The following is a 20,557-nucleotide window of genomic DNA, read 5'->3' as shown; positions in this document are numbered from 1 at the left end:
AGTTTTTACTTAAAAAAAAAACATCCTCAGATCCGTGTTAGCTTCGTACCGCCAACCCCTAAAATCCAAATGATCACTGCTTCACCTTAAATGGTTATTACATATTTATATTTAAGCTGAGCTTGTAAACTCAAGAAGAAAAAAAAAAGAGAAGTATTGAAAAAATATTTGAAAAAAAGTTCGTTGTACCGTCACCCACGTGTACATTTTGCTAGGTTAGCAAAAAGACGTGTGGATCTAATTAACGCAATATATAAAAACTTTGTCAACTCAATCACTTTTTAATCCTTTATCTAACTTAATCTACGTTAGATTATGGGATTGTCATCTGAAATTAAAGTTTTTCACCTTTGCCTTTGACCAAGGAAGTTGTACATACATTATGACAAACCCTCTGGTGTTGGTTAATATACATGTGAACTATAAACTATACAATTATTACTGTTATCAAGATATAGGACGGATATGATCTTTACCATTGAACATGGGATTGTCAACGGAAACCAAAGTTTTTAACCTTCCACTACGACATGGGAAGTTGTACAAACATTATGGCAAACCCTCTTGTGATGGTTCATATATGTCAAGTATAAAGTATGAAATTATAACGGATCTCTAGATAAAGAGCTGACACAAGTAGTTACGGACAGAAAGACGGACGGATAGACTGATCATTATAGGACGACCCGTCACTAGGTGCGGCCCTAATGCTAATTATTTAAAATATTGAACATAATGATAAATTCTTACATCATTGTGAATCCATGCTACGTTCGGTGTTGGGTCACCGGTCACGTTACACGTGATCCTAGCTTCTGTGTAGTATTTTACTTGTATGGTTGACGGTGCATGTATCACTGGTGCTACATGAGGGTGTTCATTTCTAGCTGCAATACAATTTTGATTGTTTCACATACAAGGGGTACAATCAAAAGCACGTGATGGATATACACACACCGGAAGTTACAGTCGAACTCGCCGCTTGAAAGGTTAGTAGTTGCATTTTCTTGTTTATATCAATTAAATTTTGATTAATAAGTTGGCAGACCGAATGTCGGATAGTATATAGTTTTAAAATACACAATTGTTTTTGCTAGAAAGCGTGCAGTTATTGCAAACACTTCGACACAGTTCCAAATTTTCGACGGATAACACACACACTCAATATTTTTTCAACGGATAACCACACACTTTGAATATTTTTAATCAAAAATTCATAAAATTGTTTTCTTTATGATTTGTTTGGCAAAATAAATGCATGTCTCAATTCAACACCGCTACTATTGATTTATACAATAATTTTTTTTACGATAAACGCTTGGTTTATTGTCGAAAATCCAATTTTCAAAAATGATACCACACACACCGAAAAAAACAACGGATAACACACACACATTATTTAAGCTAATCGCAAAGAACGTAAAAACAAACAATCATCGTGACATGACATACAGAAAATTGATTTTTTTTAAATGAATATAAGAAAAATATAAATAATCTAACAATAGATATAATCTATTTAAAAACTTATCTCTCATCGCTTCTGTTTTAAGATATGTTGGTGTCATGCGTGAGTTACTACTACGGGAGAGGTTAACGACTATGACTGGCTATAAAGCCCTTTTACGGTAGGAAAACTGAAATTTATGTATTTATATTGATATGCAAATGAGATGATTTCGGTTCGGTATGTTAATCAAACTTGTTCGCCCTTCGTTATATAAATGCGTTAAGTCCCTTCGATTAACATTCGATAAACAATCAAGGTCGTGAAAGCTGCAAAATGATTTGACGAACAGAACACCATTCTGAGTTCCCTTGTATAAGTCTAACCTGGTTTTGTAAATACACCACGCGACATATAAGAAAATTAAAGCGATGAGAGATTGCTTTTCAATTAAAATGTTATATAGGTTAAGGCTTATATTAAATTGTTCTTATGTTTTTAGTATAATGTAGTAAAATACATCATTTGACTTTGCTTGAAACTTCGTACATACCTTCAGTTTCGGTTTGTGTGTGTGTGTGTGTGTGTGTTATCTGTTAAATTAATGGGGTGTGTGTGTGGTATCATTTGTGAAACTCGGCTATTCTCCTGTCAAACGACCATTTATCGTAATTATTTGATTGATTAAATCAAAATTAAAGATGATGAATTAAAAAATGCATTCTTTTTCCACTAAAAACTCCCATAACATTGACTTTTCAGAAATTTTGTTATAAAAACATATGAGGTGTGTGTGTTATCTGGTGAAATTTTGGAACTGTGTCGAAGTGTTAGCATTAACTGCACGCTTTCCAGCAAGGATAATTGTGTATTTCAAACTGGATAGTATCCGACATTCGGTGCACTACCTTATTTATTAAATTTTATTGATATAAACAAGTAAATACGACTACTTACCTTTCAAGCGGTCTGCTCGACTGTTACTTCCGGTGTGTGTATATCCATCACGTGATTTTGATTGTACCCCTTGACATAAAGACATTTAAAATGACTAAAACCGTTCAGTTGATATGATTCGCTTTGCATTTGCCCTGCGATGAGAGTGTTTTTTATCCATGGTGAAATTCTATCTGTGAATTTGAGAAAAGGACAGACAACACACGTGCAGCTCGGACAAAATAGGTTAAAACAATTAAACTGTACTTTCGTTGAACAATCTTTAGTAAACACTGGAAACGGAGACTCCTACATAATTGTACGCCATGAAGGACTAATATGAAGATAACATGACCTGAGTGCAAATTCTAGAAAATGTTCATATTTTCTAACATTTCTTGTTGAAAGAGAAAATTGTAGAAAAAAATAGGTCCTGAAGAACTCGACAAGGACTCAAAATATTTGTGTATAAAAAATATCAAAATTAGCAATAAGTTGACCGTTTATATATTTTCAGTCACAAAACAATACTCGATTGTGAAGACAATTTATTGCAAAATCTACAAAAGACTGAAAATGAGATGGAAAGATATCTGAAAAATTGCAATGATACAAATATTCATATATCGAAAAAGAAAACAAAACTTTGTGATTCTATAATATGTGTTGACGTTTTATTAAAATAAATGAATAAACATGAAATATTTATTTATCTAATACCCAAGCATTTCTTATGATAAGTATCCCTTACCTTTCACAATTACTTGCACTACTTTTCTATCGATACCGACGCTATTATTGGCTGTACACACGTAGTGTCCACCATCTATAGATGATACATTTTCGAAAACCAGATAATGGGCTACCTGCCTTGCATTCTGCGGTAATGATGGTTTCTGTTAGAAATTGATAAAAGTATATTTTTGTTAATGGATTCAAGCCGATTCTTATTGATCAAATTATAACTCTTTCATCATTATAATTCCTAATTTCATAGGAATAGTTTTCCCTTCGGACTTTAATTACCTGAAGCAGCATAAATTGGAAAATGTTAAGCTATAATACACCCATTAAACAGATAAATTATTGCATCAAGAGATAATTCCATTTGTCTGAGTATATATATATATTCAGCATTATATGAAAGTCAACATAACAAAAATCTACTAATTTTGTCATGTTTTATGATATCTGGATGATTCCCATGAAAAACAGAGTAACATCATCTCCAAGCTTATCTACTTATGTAAAGGAGTAGGTCCGGTAAGACCTCTTTTTGGCCCCAAAATATAGCAGTTTTACAAAATTGTTAAAATGTAAACTTTTAGTTATTTATTGGACAGTAGAATGCTTCTGCTACATAAATATGGGCTGTTTTTGACAATACAATGCACATATATCGGGTACTAGCACCATTAAGTCGTGCTAAATTATTGAAATCTTCACAATTCCATCATTTTAGTTAAAATTTAGACGGTTTTCGGGTTAAACGAAAGTGGCCGCATTCGTGTTCATCCTTAATATTGAAATGTAAGTTGTATTTTATGATAAGACATAACATATATAAAGGTTAAGGATGAACACGGATGCGGCCACTTTCATTTTTGACAAAAAACATCAGAAAAGTGACATTTTTCAGCATATTTGGTAGATTTTTGATATTTGAGCTTGAATCAGATCGAGTTTAATGACTAAATCAGTTAAAATCTTTCACATAAACTAATTGATTCAAATGAAATAGACACTTAAGTGTTTAAAAAGTGGTCAAAATCTTTCGTCAGATGAACCTGAAATTTGAGGCCAAAATCGGTCCTTACCGGACCTACTCCTTTCGAAATTTATCTACTGGATAATTAAAGGTAAAAATGTAGACTGCAACGTCATTACAGTTAATGAACTGGACATAGACATATTAACCGATTGTTAACTTGCCAATATTCATTTAAGTAAACAGAGTATATGTCTTGAAAAAAATAACTGCAGACTGCTCTACGATGTGTTACATTTATAATTTAATCTATATACATTACTATATCGCTGTCATTGATAAAAGCAGGAGTTCCAGTCCCCAAATTTATTTTACGTAAACATCTAAAAAAAACACAAATAGTATTGTCAAAATAGTCCGTGCTTTTATATTGTCAGTTTAAGAATTTTCACAATAAATATTGTTAAATCAAGGCGAAAGATACCAAGTGGAAATTCATTACTTATTGGTTAGAGAGAAACCCAAAATATTGCAGGAACAATCTGAGAGTAATCGCACTGATAAATCAGATACATTTAGACAACAGTAGATTACCGATGTTCAAATAGCACTAATCGTTTAAGGAAGACAAACAAGGATATAAAAAATAACTAAGGAAATGAAATTGTTGTTGGATGAAAGTTCCTTTACTTATTTTAGTTTTGGGCAGATTTCCTCCTTCATGAGGAGTCATTCTGGAAGCATAATAATGGTATTTAAAATTCTTTTTATAATAATGCTTTTCATGTTATATTTTCAGCCACTAGTTTTTCAATTAATATAAAATCCAACTATGAAAAACGTTTATAAAAACATACGTTTTTATTATTCACTTTAACGCAGTGTTTGTACTCACTTCGAGAGATTCCCATGTTATAGATGGCACAGGAATTCCTTCTGCATTACACAAAATAGTCAAAACACTAGATCCTTCTAAAACTGTTTTAACATTAGCAAGGGATACACTTGGCTTGATCATAATAGAAGGAGCTGTTTGAATAGAAATATAAAAAAAAAAAATTAATAATTTTCCGAGAAGTTGAATATAAAATTATAAGCATACTTATGGGAAATCCGAAGTAGATAATTTGATTTGATATTGCAGGAGAATCATTTATTGTTATACATATCAGCTATGTGTGACTATGATGAACTGATAAAAAAGAGTTCATCTAAGCTCAGATCAGACGATATCCTCCTAGCTATACAATATATAAAATATGTATTTTATGAACACTCTAACCAAAGTATGTATCTACTATTTTCAACAGATACAACGAGTATGAAACAAATTGTTTTATTTACAAAAAGAGAAAAGCAATACGTGAACCTACGACTTCTGACTTGTCACCAGCATTTTTGTTTCAATTTGAATTGAAATAATTGAATATGAATAGAAGAAGAGAATGATGAAGTTAAGCTACCTTTATTAGAAATATGTAATATTGTGTACATTCTTCCACACGTCGTTTGAAAGTACTGTTGAATAGTTGTGATAGAAATGTGTATATATACAGCTACTTTTTGAATATACATTTCAAAGATCGAATATGTCATTTGTTACTTGGGATTGTACATCCTATTTCATAAACCTATTGCAAATTCCAGTTTGTACAAACCGGATATATAATACATATTGGACAAACAAATTACAATATAAATTTAAGCACTCAGTTTGCTTTATAATCTGGTAGATACTGTATAGATAAATTTTCCATGTGAATAGACGACCTATGGCATGCAACTTTTAAAAATGTTTCGTATATATTTCTTGAGAGTAACACACCAGCTTCATTTGGACCTATTATATAGAGACTTATTGTGGTCTCATTAAACATCTCAGATTTTAAGGATTTCCTGACATTCTGCAGGGAAACATGGTTTTGAAGAATATCTCATTTTCAGAAGTTTTATGAATACATAAACATAATTTCAAAAGAACAAATTTAAAAAGAAATGCAGATTAGAAAAGATACCAGGATTAACATGTTGTACGCCAGACGCAAGTTAAGTCTACAAAGACGAAACCAGTGACGCTCAAATTAAAATAGTTAAAAAAAAGCCAAATAAAGTAATCTATTCCTTAAGTAGAAAATCCTGTCAAAATATATAAAAGGACAGTTACTTAAAAAGAGAAAACAAAAGAGGCAAAGCTAGAGGTACAGCTAGAGGTCAGAATACCGTAAACAATGATGATCGTGCTTGAATATCACATTCCAAGCTCACACTACCTGAATTAAGATCAGAAAAGCGAAAATTCGCATTCGTGAGTGAAATTAATATGCATACCTGAACGCGGTATTTTTGTACAAATAGAAAGCATATGCACTGATACTCTGGATAAGAATACGCATTTGCTTCATCACATACATTAATCTAATATTTGAATTCGGATTTCAAACTTCCTACCTCAAGTGTCTTGACTCCGGATTCATTGACATTTTATCCGGAATTTTTGTGAACGCAAATCGATAGTATGCCTATGAACAGGGTGTACAATGTGAATGAATCAAGACGTGTACATGTAGTATAGCTGGTCAACACAAAATGAATTCAATTTTCAAAACTGTATCATAGTACAGATATTTAGATGGTATAAGGTTGAACTAATAAAAGAAAGAAAAAGAAAGAAAAAAAGAATGAAATTTTATAATAAACATACATTCCTGTTTGTGATTTTTTTCTTCTGAAAATAGGTTGATTATAATATCAATAGCACAGATGTCAAGTATTTACGGATGGACATTTTATTTATCAAATGAACCTCTTTTTAAATGTTATGAATATATTCCTATACAAAATATAAGCAGTGACTTATAATTCCCTACTAAAACAGTATAAAATAAATGACATTATGATAGTACATTGCATTTAATTATCATTTTTTAAAAACATAACTTACGTTTTTTGTGAGATGCAAGGATTTAAAATCCTTGTGAATTGAAACCACGCAAGTATGTTTTCATTCACGACCATTTAAAATTTACATATATAGCTAATTTTGAGTACGCATCCCGGCTCATTGGTGCATACGTTACAAATAGTTTTCATAAATGTAATGACTGATCAAACATGTGAGACATAAGGCACGTATACAATTACAAGTTTGATTATCATATTTTATAATGATTAGGAATTAATTCAGTTTCAGTTTAACCTTAACAATGAATATTTCCTTAATCTGGTAGTTTTTATTGATGAAATAAGCTATTAATTATTTTACAGAAAAAATCCTTTTCTTTGATGATCTTTCTGCTTTCCTTAGATAGATATTTAAACAGAAATATTGTTTTCCTATTTTTTTTTCATGCTTGCCGACATTTTTCATGCTGTGATTGAAATGCTAAATCGCAAATGTTTAACGTTCAGAAATAATTTATTCTTAGTCATTGTATGTCAATAAACTATTCCCAGGTTTATAAATCCTACAAATACAACGAGTACAGGGACCATCTCAAAGCATGAATTATATAATTGCATTATCATTATACTTGATAATTACTAAACATTCATATTATTGAAAATATATATGTTTTGTGAAAAGGCAAATAGGTTCTAATATTTAAACGATTTTTTGACTGCAACTTATTCTTTATTATTTTACTTTCCAATTTACTTTGAGTGTTGAAACATACAATGTCACGTGGTAGCCTAGCCATAGAGGGACAGTATCAAAGACGTAGATAACCTCACCAAAGACTCAGATAAGTACCTGTATAAATAATCGAAAACTTTTGAGACGTTCCGAGAATTTTATTCTGACTTCCGACCGAGATATATCTAGTGGCCCACAGACACATTTAAAACTCGCCAATATATATATAAGAAGGTTCACGCAAAAATATACTAACACATAAAAAAGAGTTATACACTTCTAATGATGTGCACAAATACTTTCAAATAGCTAATAGTGTTGTGATTTCAATAAATATATAAATAGCAGTGAAAAGAAATAAAACAACTTATCATACTATCACACAACAAATAATTGTCCATTGCGATCGTTGTATCAAAATCAATAAAAATTTAGAATAAAGGAAGATACATTTAAATTCATATTTGGTAAAAAAACAAAATAATTCTATAACTTAAAATATTATTTGAATAAGATTTATACATATTATATTTATAGAAGGGAAAGGGCTTATGCCGATGTTTTGTTATTAGAGTATGTAACTTACTTTTTATAGTTTGCTCTGTTGTTGTGATGTTTCATCACTGTTTATGGCAAAGGTTTAACGTTCACAGAATTGTGTAGTTTTGTCATATTTATGAAGTCCATGTATTAAGTCATGAGCTTGTAAGTGTGTGGTTTTTGTTGATTTGTTGGTTCATGTCTGTCATATTTTGTTTTTAAAAAATTGAATGATTATAAATAAACCAATCATAGATACCAGAATTGAAATATTGTATTTGCGACAGACTCGTGTTTCGTCTACAAAAGACTCATAAGTTACGCTCGAATAAAAAAAAGGTAAAAAAATATAAATATAGTTTGAGGTGGAAGATTATTCCTAAAACTTTTACCAAATACTGCTAAGGTAATCTCTTCCTGGTAGAAAAGCCTTAATTTAAAAAAAAATCCAATTTTTGTAAAAAGTTATTTTATAATTAATCTCATATTAATGTTAATTCATGTCAACACAGAAGTGCTAATTACTAGGCTGGTGATGCTCTTGAGGAATAAAAATTCCATCAGCAGAGGAATCGACCCAGTGGTTGCAAATAAACTCATCATATGTACTAGGATTCAAATTTTACATTTTTAAATAAGACTTAGTTTTCTGTTGTTTTTTTTTAATTTCATTTTGGAGCCTTTTATATGTGACTATACGTTATCAGTTTATCTAACTTTAGAAGGTGACCTTTACTTGCCCCAATCCACTTCATTTAAACTATAATGAATACTTCTATTATTGCAAATCGTGTTACTCGCCTTTAAATAAAAAGGATTCCGAAGGGACAATCAAAACTGTAAGAGAGACCGACAAAACCGTGGTAAAAATGAAGTGCGACAAATATGAAAACAACAATCATTTTAGAAAAAGAAACAATTCATCGCACAGTAATATTTGTATCAAAGATGCCAATACAATTTTACTTATGGTCAGAGATATCGATGAAATAAGTTTCATGGAAATAGAAATTGGGATACTGTACCTTTTTCACAATTATTTCCAGTAAATCCGAGTGGACAGTGACATGTATGGCCTGTTGTTTGGTTGTTGGTACAGATACCTCCATTCCGACATGGATTACTTTGACATTCTATGTCTAAAATAAAAATTATATTTCTGAATATGAACTATAATGTCTTGATGTTCTTGTAAACGAATACACTTCTGAAACATCAATTGTTTACACTCATAACGTTCCGAAAATTATAACTTGCTCTTATAAGACAGTAACCAGAAATTGTAAATTATGAAATAAAAATTCAGATGGGGCTTCCTATATCGAAAACAATAACTTTTGTGTGTACTTATTATAACTGTTTGTTATTTTCATACAATAGTCAATGTTTAAAAGTTCTGTCCTCTGCGTCTATTAAGATGAAAAATGTGTGAAAAATCCAAAACAACAATAAAAACTATTATAAGCACCTCACATGTATTGGAAGATTCTTCACAAGTACATTGGAAAACACACGTTGTTTGGAAATTAAGAGAGATACAAAAAATTGATCAAATTTAGCAACAAAACTGTATTTGGTTTAACATTGCTTAAAGGAAAAGGCAATATTTTAGGTTATCGTTAAATAATGTATTTTGTTTTATCTCGCAGTTTAGCAGCAATAGTATCTTGAATATTATGTTCGTAAAAAACACACTGTCTTTACACCAATGGTTCCTACTGGGACTGAAAGTTCTAAGTAACTATACAGACGTTTTCGAATTTTCTACTCAAGATATTAAACAATGATAGTACCAGGATCGCAGTAATACAAATTTGAAAATTCAAAATTCGATGAGTAAGAGCATAAATACGCTAGAGAATATGCACAAGACACTAGAAAAGCACTCAAATTTGGCTGAGAATACAAATCCTATCATATCCCATGAAATTAATATACGCTATATGGTCTCAACAGGATAGTGCTCTGATAGAGAAACGAGGAAGAACGACACGACATAAGTTTTACCGTCACAATCGAAGTTGAACGATTCAATTCATATACGTGTTTGAAAATGATAAGATACTATGATAGTCGTCTGATATAATAGTCAATCGATACTTAATGCAATTCCCTCCTTTTTGTGTATGCTAACCTGTCTTTAACAAATGTATTTATGAAAGTACTATTCCCTCCTTTTGAAAGCACCGCACAATTGTGCAATGTAGTATTTTGAAATCATTAATGAAGTTTTTAACATTTATTTACCTATATCACAGTTTTGACCTGTATAACCAGATTTACAGGTACAAAGATACTGGTTTACATAATCATGACAGACTCCAGAGTTCTGACATGGACTACTAGCACATTCGTTGATTTCTAGGTAGACAAAAACAATATTAAATAACTGATATACATTTGCATATTTTAAGGCTGATAAACGGATTTAATCGACAACTTTGTATTCCAATAGTTGTCGTATGTCTTTATCGAACTTTGCTTAATCTTATTCACTCATAATTCGCTCATTGGTGATCTTTTTTAAATGGTTCACCGAGTCCGTTTTATCTTATTATATGGTATGGGCGTTGTTAACTATTAAAGGTCGAATGGTTACATGTAGCTGTTAACATACCTGTTCTTATGAGTTTTTATACTGCACTCGTTCTATTTGAGCAGTCAAAATGCGTTGACTGTATATTTCTATGCCATATACGGTCACTGACCTGATATCACTTTTCCTCATGAATATTTGAATAGAAATTGTCGAAATTATATTTAATTATTCATACGACCTCTTCAACCTGTTCTTGTTTCCAATGTAAACAACGATGCGTTTAACGACTCAAACTTGTTTCTTTTGAAATTTTTGGGAAAACATATTTCACTTATTAATATTTTTTTGTTTGCAACCTATAAATCATTATGTTTTATGTTTATTGATGATATTTTAGTCTGCAACGAATTTGTTCATCATTGATTGCGGTTATGATGTACATTTCAACGTGTTTTATATTTCTCAGTCTGTGTGATATGAGGCCTTTTTAAAGGGGGATTTTTCCCAATATTTAAATCAAATAAATAACATTAACACAATAAACAACAATTGAAAATGTTTTTTTAGATTGCAGTATAAAGACAATAATAGTGCATTGACTTGACATATCAACGATATAAGGATTCGGCCCGAAACGGGGAAAATGCTCGGCACAGCCTCGCATTTCCCCGTTTCTAAGCCTCATCCTTATATCGTTGATATGTCAAGTCAATGCACTATTATTGTCTATATATAGCAACCAAAGCTACGTGCATGTTGAGAGGTTGAAATTTAATTACGTTCTAAGAATTTTATCTTGAAAAGGAAAAGAAATCATTCTTGTTTAGAATCAGAGCAAGACTGAAATCAAAACAAAAGAAACATTTTATTTTACATATTGTATTATCTATCTAAAAATTAATTATGCCGCAATTTATGTGTTAACTACGTAATTATAAAAATGAAGATGAGGTATGTTTGTCGTAAAGACAACTCTCTACAAGAAACCAAAATGACACAGAAATAAACAATTGAAGGTCACCATACTACCTTCCACAATGAGCAAATACAATCAGCTTAATCAGCTATTTAAAGCCCCGAAATGACAAATTGAAAACAAACTAAAAACTAACTGCATAATTTACGTACAGAATAATGAACGAAAATAAATTGAAGTGTCGCAAATGAAGAAATAAAAAGAGTCAAATAATTATAATGATGTGCACACATACTTTCAAATACCAATATTGTTGTGATTAAATAAATATCTAAATAGCAGTGAAAAAACCCAACTCATGATAGTATCACAAAACACATACTATTTTATTGCGATTATTATAACGAAATCTATATAAAGATTAAAAGAAGGAATATACATTAAAGTTTAAATTTGATAAACAAAACCCAAAACATTCTATAACTAAACAAAATTTATATAGGAATTATTTATAATGGGTAAGGAGGCTTTTGCCGATCTTTTTTGTTTAGCGCATGCAACATATTATTGTAGTTTGCTCCTATTTTGTGCTGTTACACCATTGTCACTTGGTTTGGTGTTGGAGCAAAGGTTTATAGCTCAGAAACATATTTAGTTCTATCACATTCTTCAAGTCCATATTTTAAATCATAAGCTTGTTATTAAGTGGTTTTTGTTAGTTCATGTCTGTCATATTTGTTATACCTTTTTCACAATTGTTTCCAGTAAATCCTGAACAGTGACACGTATGACCAGTAGTTTGGTCGTCTGTACAGATCCCTCCGTTCTGACATGGGTTACTATGACATTCAATGTCTAAAATGGAAAGCTGTAGTATAATATGATTAGATACTATTATGTCTTGATTATTTTTGGTACACGTTAAGTTATGAAACATCCATTGTTTAAACTCGTAATGTCTCCGAAATTTTTAACTTTATGTTGTAGGACAGAAACAAAAACAAATGTGAATTATTGGGATTGATTATTCCTAGATGTTGTTTAGGATGTAGAAAGCTGATTTTTAATAGTCTTTGTTGACCGATGTTTTTAGTTAGACAGCGAAGTGCTAGCCGTTTCATATGAATTCTACTTAATATTGAACACTAGATCTCTTCTCTTGTTCAATGGTGCTACAAAATCATATGTTCTTAGTTGTTCTTTCCATATTGGATAAATGGTTGATAGAAAAAGGGTGTTCTGATATAAATCACCGACTGATACCGAACGTCAGCAAAAAAAAAAAAAAAAATCAAAGTTTAAAACAATATAATACTAAGTTGCCACACTACCAGTGTAATCATATCACAAACCTTCCCATCCCATATACAATTTTTAAAGAACAATTAAATGAAATAACACAGATTGTCGTTTAAAGATACCATTTCTTTGTAAGAACACACATTTGACAAAGACACACATATGCATGTATATATTATACTTACTCATTTCGCAATGTTTGCCAGTATATCCCACATTACACGAGCATGTGTAACTACTAAGATGGTCTATGCATCTTCCGTTATGTTGACATGGGTTGCTTGCACAGTCATCGATATCTGCAAATATATTTGTTGCAAAAGAATCAATAATTGGTTTGAATATTGATATAATTGATCTTAAATCATACCCAACAGCACAACATTATTACCATTACTCTCTTTTGACAAAACACCAAAATATGTTTTTTTTAAAGTAAAAATAGTATCTGGAAAGATTATCATACTAAAGTAAGGAAAGTCAATAAGAGATGTTTTTGAATAACCGAATTATCGTCAAGTTTTACGTCAACGTATTCGTAATAGTATGAAAGCAACAAAGCACTAGGTTTTGACTGATTGATACCACAGGAACTGAAAGTCTTTAAGTAACGACGATAGAAAATAAGTATACTAATGATTACTATGGTCATAAAACTTCTTTTCATAACTGCGTTCGCTTATCACACAAGAGACGAAATATTGTGAAAGTTAATCTGCTCCGTCAATGACAATAGTTATATCTTTATAAATGTTTTACGCTCGTGCATGTTTACGGACTTAACAAGTTAGTGCTTCAATAGTAACGCGGTAACATAACTTAATTCGTGACGACATAAACTAATATAAACTGCCCAACTCGCTTGCTTCATTATTTTGCGGTTTTAGATCTTTAGTTATTAGAATAGACACCTGTTATCCATATCAAATTATCAGTTGTAATCCCTGTGGTGATATTTTGACTAAGTGAAGATTTGATCGGCAGGTGATGCATGCAAAGTAGATACTTACCCTCAACATGCTCTGTTCCGCGCCTGTTGAAGATCATTCGATTTCGTCAGGTTTTTTTTTATTGGATTTATGAGACAACTGTTGCTTCGTTGTCAGTCTATTTGAAACACTTTAGAATTGTGCAAAGTTTTTAAAAATGTATTTGAACATATATTTACCTATTTCACAATTCATTCCGGTATAACCAAATTTACAGGTACAGGAATGCCGGTTTACATAATCGTGACAGACTCCAGAGTTTTGACACGGATTATTAGCACATTCGTTGATTTCTGTGTAGATAATAAATTCAAAATACAAGATAATTAAGAACATCAGTTGTACGATCTATTAATCAAATGCGTTTTGTTACAATAGTACAAGTATCCGGCCACGTCCACTTGTATTTTTGTCCATCTGATGAGTTAAGCATTTTTATATTTCGTTCTTATGTTATACCACTGTCCCAGAATAAGGGGAGGGTTGGGATCCCGCTAACATGTTTAGAACCGCCACATTATGTATGTATGCGCCTGACCCAAGGAGCCAGTAATTCAGTGGTTGTCGTTTATGAGTGGCCGTTCGTGTCATTGGCGGTATGAACATACCGTATCGAATTTTCAACGCGTTGGTTTTTTACTTTCAACGCGTAGGTTTTTACTTTCAACGCGTTGGTTTTAATTTCAACACGTTGGTTTTCACTTTCAGCGCGTTGGTCTTCACTTTCAACGCGGTGATTAGTAATTAATACGGTATGAAAAACCAACGCGTTGGTTTTCAATTCCCTACCGTAAGGTTTTCATTCCATACCGTAAGTTTTACACTTATGTTACCCAATCAAAATCTTTCTAACAAAATACCATCTTTGTTTTCAACTAATGAAGAATGCTTGGAAATTAACAAGGTATCCTTAAAGGTGCAAACCTTGTACTCTGCCTTCATAGAACTAGTGGAGAAGAGAATGAAATTAGATTTCCCGTCCTCTAGAAATGACTCTTAATGATTTTCTCTACGAAATGTTTATATTTAGCTATAATACTATGATACTACACCACGTCTTCATTTCTTTGTGTTAAAATAAGCCTAAAAAGCATATTGCCAAGTATTACACAGTATTAACCGTTTCTTGGAGTATTGCCCAGCCCGCAAAAAAACACGGGTTTTCCTCCCGGGCACATAATACTTCGCCAACCCTGTTTTACGTACCACAACCTCTCTGTCACCCTGTCATGGTTTATTAACTTTGGATATTCTCATGGCTTTTCTGTTCTACTCTATGGTTAGGTTGTCATAAAAGAAACCAATAATGTTAAATCATTGATATCTAGTATTAAGTTGTGTAATCTATTACTAAGTTGTCTAAGCATTTGCCTATTTTGTTTCTTTTAATTTTTTTGGCCTCACATCGACAGTTAAATTTTTTCATAGCTCTTCATCTTTTATATAAGCTTTGGATTTCAAATATTTTGGCCACGAGCATCACTGAAGAGACATATTTTGTCGAAATGCGCATCTGGTGCAACAAAATTGGTACCGTTGATTTTATTACATGTTTTAAGTGTTGCTATGTTCGTATGAAGTGTTGAAATCTAAAATATCATTTACGAAAAAGTAAAGAATAAATATAGGTCGTTTAGTAATTTTACGTTATTTTTTTTCCAATTTTAACAGCAGGAACCGTCATTATCCAATTACATTTAACTACATTCTAACATGTGTAATTGTACACGACTCATAACTATGTAACCTTAAGACAAGCATATGTATATGTAATCACAGGTGCTTGTCTATAATGGGTCAGGCGGATCACTTGAGCTTGGTAACCACAATACTGGAATACCGAAGTTTATTCAGTTTTATGAACGGTTAGAGGGATACACAAATGACGACAGGATATCTTTAGAAAATACTTTGTAACAAACAATTTAATTGGTTGACAAAAGTGAAAAAAACACGGTATGGAATTGAAAACCAACGCGTTGGTTTTGCATACCGTATGAATTACGAATCAACGCGTTGAAGGTAATAACCAACGCGTTGAAGGTAATAACCAACGCGTTGAAGGTAATAACCAACGCGTTGAAAATGGAAACCAACGCGTTGAAAGTGAAAACCAACGCGTTGAAAGTGAAAACCAACGCGTTGAAAGTGAAAACCAACGCGTTGAAAGTGAAAACCAACGCGATGGAAATGATGAAAACAACGAGTTGAAAGTAGAAACCAACGCGTTAAAAGTGAAAACCAACACGTTCAAAATTTAATATGGTATGTTCATACCGCCAATGACATGAACGGCTACTCGTAGTCGTTTGTTTATGTGTTTCATATTTGTTTTTCGTTCATTTTGTTTAAATTAAATTAGATCGTTAGTTTTTTCGTTTAAATTGTTTTACATTGTCATTTCGGGGCCTTTTATAGCTGACTATGCGATATGGGAATGCTCAATGTTGCAGGTGGTACGGTGATCTATAGTTTTTTTTTAATTTCTGTCATTATGGTCTCTAGTGTACTGTATTTAGACCCCCCTACAACGAAATTTGTTTTACATGCACACGTATATAAATTGAGGTTTTTATCCAACGCAATCATAGGTTTCAACGTTGTTTCAACAAAAATAAAGCTTTCGGTGGCCGGGTGTTACCTTTCCTCGTCTTTTCCTCGTCAGTTGTTTTATCGAGCTTCGTAATACATTACATGATATGATTTGTATGATCCTTTACAATATATATTTAAGTTGATCTTTAACAATTCCATCTTCATGCCTTATATATCGTGAACTGTATTAGGACGCTAGATTAAAACTGACGAGGAAAGGTAACACCCGGTCACCAAAAGCTTTTTGGGAGTCTAGGTGTCCGAGTGGTCTTGCGTGTCGGATACAGTGCATAGCGATTTGGTGTAACAATATCCCAGCATGAGTTCGAATCCTGGCGAGGGGAGAACAAAAAAATTGCGAAAGCATATTAAGAAATCTAACATTGTTGGGCTGATGTTTAGAAGAATTATATTATAAAGAATGTACACATCCTGGTATCACCATCACTGCTAGTGATCCGATGGATAAATCTGTTTAAGAGTTGTCATTGGTTCAGACATATCTACATATTTTGTAATATACATTCCTTGTAATATTCATTGGAATGCACATCAAAAGCAGCAATCATCATTCATTTTAATTTGATTTAAAAAAAGGACGGTCTTTGATTGTTTTTATCATTTGTTGTTTTTACAGAAAAAAATTAATCAGGGGTTACGAAATTTCTTTCAAATGTGACATGGTTACTTTTCATGACGTTAAAGTGTTGTTGATTTTTGTACCAGTATCTGATAAAACAAATAAACATATAACTGCATGTGATCAATAAACTAGGTATTCTTGTAGTAACTAAATACCCCAAGATGAATGTAATGTTATACGACACGTAAATTATTTAAAGAGTTACAAATAATGATCAGGAAATGTTAAAGAGTCTCTTGTAGTACCATCTTTTGACGTGATTTTACGATATTTGTATTAATCGATGTATACGAATTATAGTCATTTCCTACCCTAACCATTTCGTACCCCCATTTCGTACCCTTGAATAAACCATTTCTTACCATTTTGTACGTTGACCATTTCGTACCTCATAGGGTATTTACATGTATGCCATTTTTTACCTCATTAAAGATTTGTATGCATATCATTTCGTACCCCATCGAAGATTTATGTTTTTCACTGCGTACTTCATGAGTTATTCATATTAATACAATTTCGTACCTCATGGGAGATTTGTATGTATACATTTTCGTACATCATGGAAGATTTGTATGTATACATTTTCGTACCTCATGGAAGATTTGTATATATACAGTTTCGTACCTCATGGAAGATTTGTATGTATATCATATCGTACCTCATGGAAGGTTATTATGAATGCCAAATCGCACCTTTTGGAAGATTTGTGAACCTTTTTGACTGTATTTCCTCATAGAAACAACTGTTTATAATGTAACAAATAGTTACAGATCAATAGCAAATTCTTTGTTCTACTGCAGGATGCATTTTATTTATGTTATACATGTTTATATTTTAAAACAAAAAACATTTTAGAATGTTAAATATCTTAAAAAGATTATGATTGTTTTTACAAATATATGATTCGAAATATGTAAACACGAAATGGTTGATGCATTTGGCCCATAGGGTACGAAATGGTTTTCTCGAGAGTACGAAATGGTAAATGTTGGGTACGAAATAATAATTTTGGGTACGAAATGACAAAGGTACGAAATGGTCATGGCACAAAATGACTTGCTACCATATATACAAACATGCCGGGCTCTGTTTGTTTTTATAACACACCATAAGACAAGTTATACAACCTCTGTCACAGTAACGTCCAGTGTATCCACCATGACAACTACAACTGTAAGCATCTATTCCATCGGTGCATGTTCCATGATCACAGGAATTCCTGTTGCATTCGTTTATATCTAAATACAATATCATTAACAGACGTAAAAGTAAATGATATTAAAATAAGAAAGTATATATACAAAGAATACAAATTAACCCAAACAGCATAATCAACAATATAAAAACAAGTATGTAACAGAGATGCAAGTAAACTTTAAAAAAAAAATTCATTGAGTAGATCTAATATTAACAGCAATAAACTGTCCATTCATAGATTGGAATATTGTACTATTACACGAGAAACTGTACAAAAAAGTTCGATATAAATAGACAAACTTTCTTTCTCTAAAATAAACTGATAACGACATGACAAAAGAAAAAAAATAGCAACTGATACATGTGTACGTACTCGTTATATTTCAATATATCCTATGTAACAACACATAAACAAGATACGTACTTTCTGTACAACAATCTCCTGCCCATCCCCTATCACACTGACAGGTACAATGTGTGTGATAACAACTGGATACATGCCCATTTTTGCACGATGACCCAAAGTATACTTCACAACAATCTAAATTGTAATATAATTGAAAGCCTTTTTTTTATGTTTTTAAGAAGTAATTTGTCTTTTTGTAAAACTATAGTCTATTAATCTGCAATTTTATTTTGTATCATACTTAAGATAACTAAATATGAATCCCAACGAAAATATCAAAGGTAAGAAGGTGGGGCTTAGTTATGATACAATATGTTCATTTCATATTTCATAACTGAAGCTCCACTGCATTTTCGGATAGGTATATCCCCTCTACTTTATTAGGGAAAATACAAGGTTAATGAGAACAATCAAAATCTGCAGGTAAAATGTAGATATCTTTAGTGTTTGGTAATAATTCTTACAATTGCATTTTTCGACTATCTTGAACTTATATAAAATTTGATTAAATAATGAGAACCATTAAGTAAACTGACCTTTACAAGAGTTTTTCTTTAATTCTGATACACAAATGTAGTTGTATTTCTCATTTTTTTTAAATCAATTCACTTGAAGGTCTTTTAGACATACTTCAATCAAACTTAAGTGAAAGTCACTACCTTAGAATAATTTGCACCACACATAAAACATGTGATTGTCTTGTGTCAGTGATCTTACCGTATTGACTAACCACCAGTAAACATAACAAAACAAAACCTACAACAATATCGGAAAACAAGATATATTATATATAACATATAACATGTATAACTAGACATGTTACGAAAAGGTATATTCACGACGCTGAGGTTGACAAATTACACTTTAAATGTGGGGACTGTGTCAAAACACAAAAGAGATTATCTGTGTTTACATTGAATATTATTTAAAAACTGCATTGATCCTTTTGGAGGCAATTCCGTATGGAACGAATATTCAATAACATTTGTACCATAAGAAATATAAGAAATAGATATTAATACATTCCATAATATTTTTAAGAAACTCTAATGCAAAAAAATTAGGGGGGGGGGGGGCGGTCATGTAAATGCAGTAGATGTACGGGGCAACGGAGACACGGGGTACATACGTGTGTAAATTCTTCGGCGAGCCCTTAATAGACCTTGCAAATAATCTTAGGTATTATAATCTGTTTTATACCTACTAGTGAATATATACTGAGTGCCAATGAAAACGCAACACTTGGTTTTTCAAAAATAAAATTTATACTAGAAATGATAATCTTTCAAAATAAATTGTTCTTGAAAATTAACAATTTTAACAATAGATCTATACCAAACAAAAAACTGTTTCCTTGTCATCTTTCGTGCGCAATAGGTAAACAAAACATCCAATGTCGAATCATCAACTCACAGTCCTAACACAAAATGTTAGAGCCCTGTGGTGCAGTGCAATCTCCACAGGGCCGTGGAGTTGATCATCCCGGACGTTTAATGTGATCCCGAGGAATTTTATTCCACTTGTCCCGCAAAGCAAACTCAAGCTGACTTTATGATATTGGTGGTGGTTTTCATCGTCGAAACCATGTTAAATCTGATGCAAAATTTGCTCGATTTGACCAAAATCCGGCGAAAAGCAAGACTTTTGGCCAAGGCGCGTACCAAATGTCTATGTAACCACCACTGATGTTTTTTGGTACATAATGAAT

The 20,557-nt window shown here is 31.9% G+C and overlaps 1 protein-coding gene across 1 annotated transcript in view; it reads right to left on the bottom strand.

Annotated features, from left to right (window-relative positions):
• The window catches only part of LOC143052456 (cell adhesion molecule-related/down-regulated by oncogenes-like), a 32,827-nt gene extending 13,227 nt beyond the window's left edge, over positions 1-19,600 (bottom strand). Inside the window, exons 1-11 of the mRNA XM_076225499.1 lie at positions 19,567-19,600; positions 18,868-18,984; positions 18,374-18,484; positions 14,188-14,301; positions 13,205-13,318; positions 12,465-12,575; positions 10,513-10,626; positions 9,291-9,404; positions 4,987-5,120; positions 3,135-3,279; positions 751-887 (exon numbers count right to left, since the gene is read on the bottom strand). Coding sequence (XP_076081614.1) covers positions 751-887; positions 3,135-3,279; positions 4,987-5,120; positions 9,291-9,404; positions 10,513-10,626; positions 12,465-12,575; positions 13,205-13,318; positions 14,188-14,203 — 885 coding nt within the window. The 5' untranslated portion in view covers positions 14,204-14,301; positions 18,374-18,484; positions 18,868-18,984; positions 19,567-19,600. The remainder of the gene's footprint in view (positions 1-750; positions 888-3,134; positions 3,280-4,986; positions 5,121-9,290; positions 9,405-10,512; positions 10,627-12,464; positions 12,576-13,204; positions 13,319-14,187; positions 14,302-18,373; positions 18,485-18,867; positions 18,985-19,566) is intronic.
• Between the last annotated feature and the right edge of the window lie 957 nt (positions 19,601-20,557).

This window comes from Mytilus galloprovincialis, chromosome 11 (genome assembly GCF_965363235.1).
Source record: "Mytilus galloprovincialis chromosome 11, xbMytGall1.hap1.1, whole genome shotgun sequence".
Classification (NCBI taxonomy): Eukaryota; Metazoa; Mollusca; class Bivalvia; order Mytilida; family Mytilidae; genus Mytilus; species Mytilus galloprovincialis.
Note: the sequence above shows the minus strand (reverse complement) of the source record. Positions and strands in the feature narration are given on the sequence as shown.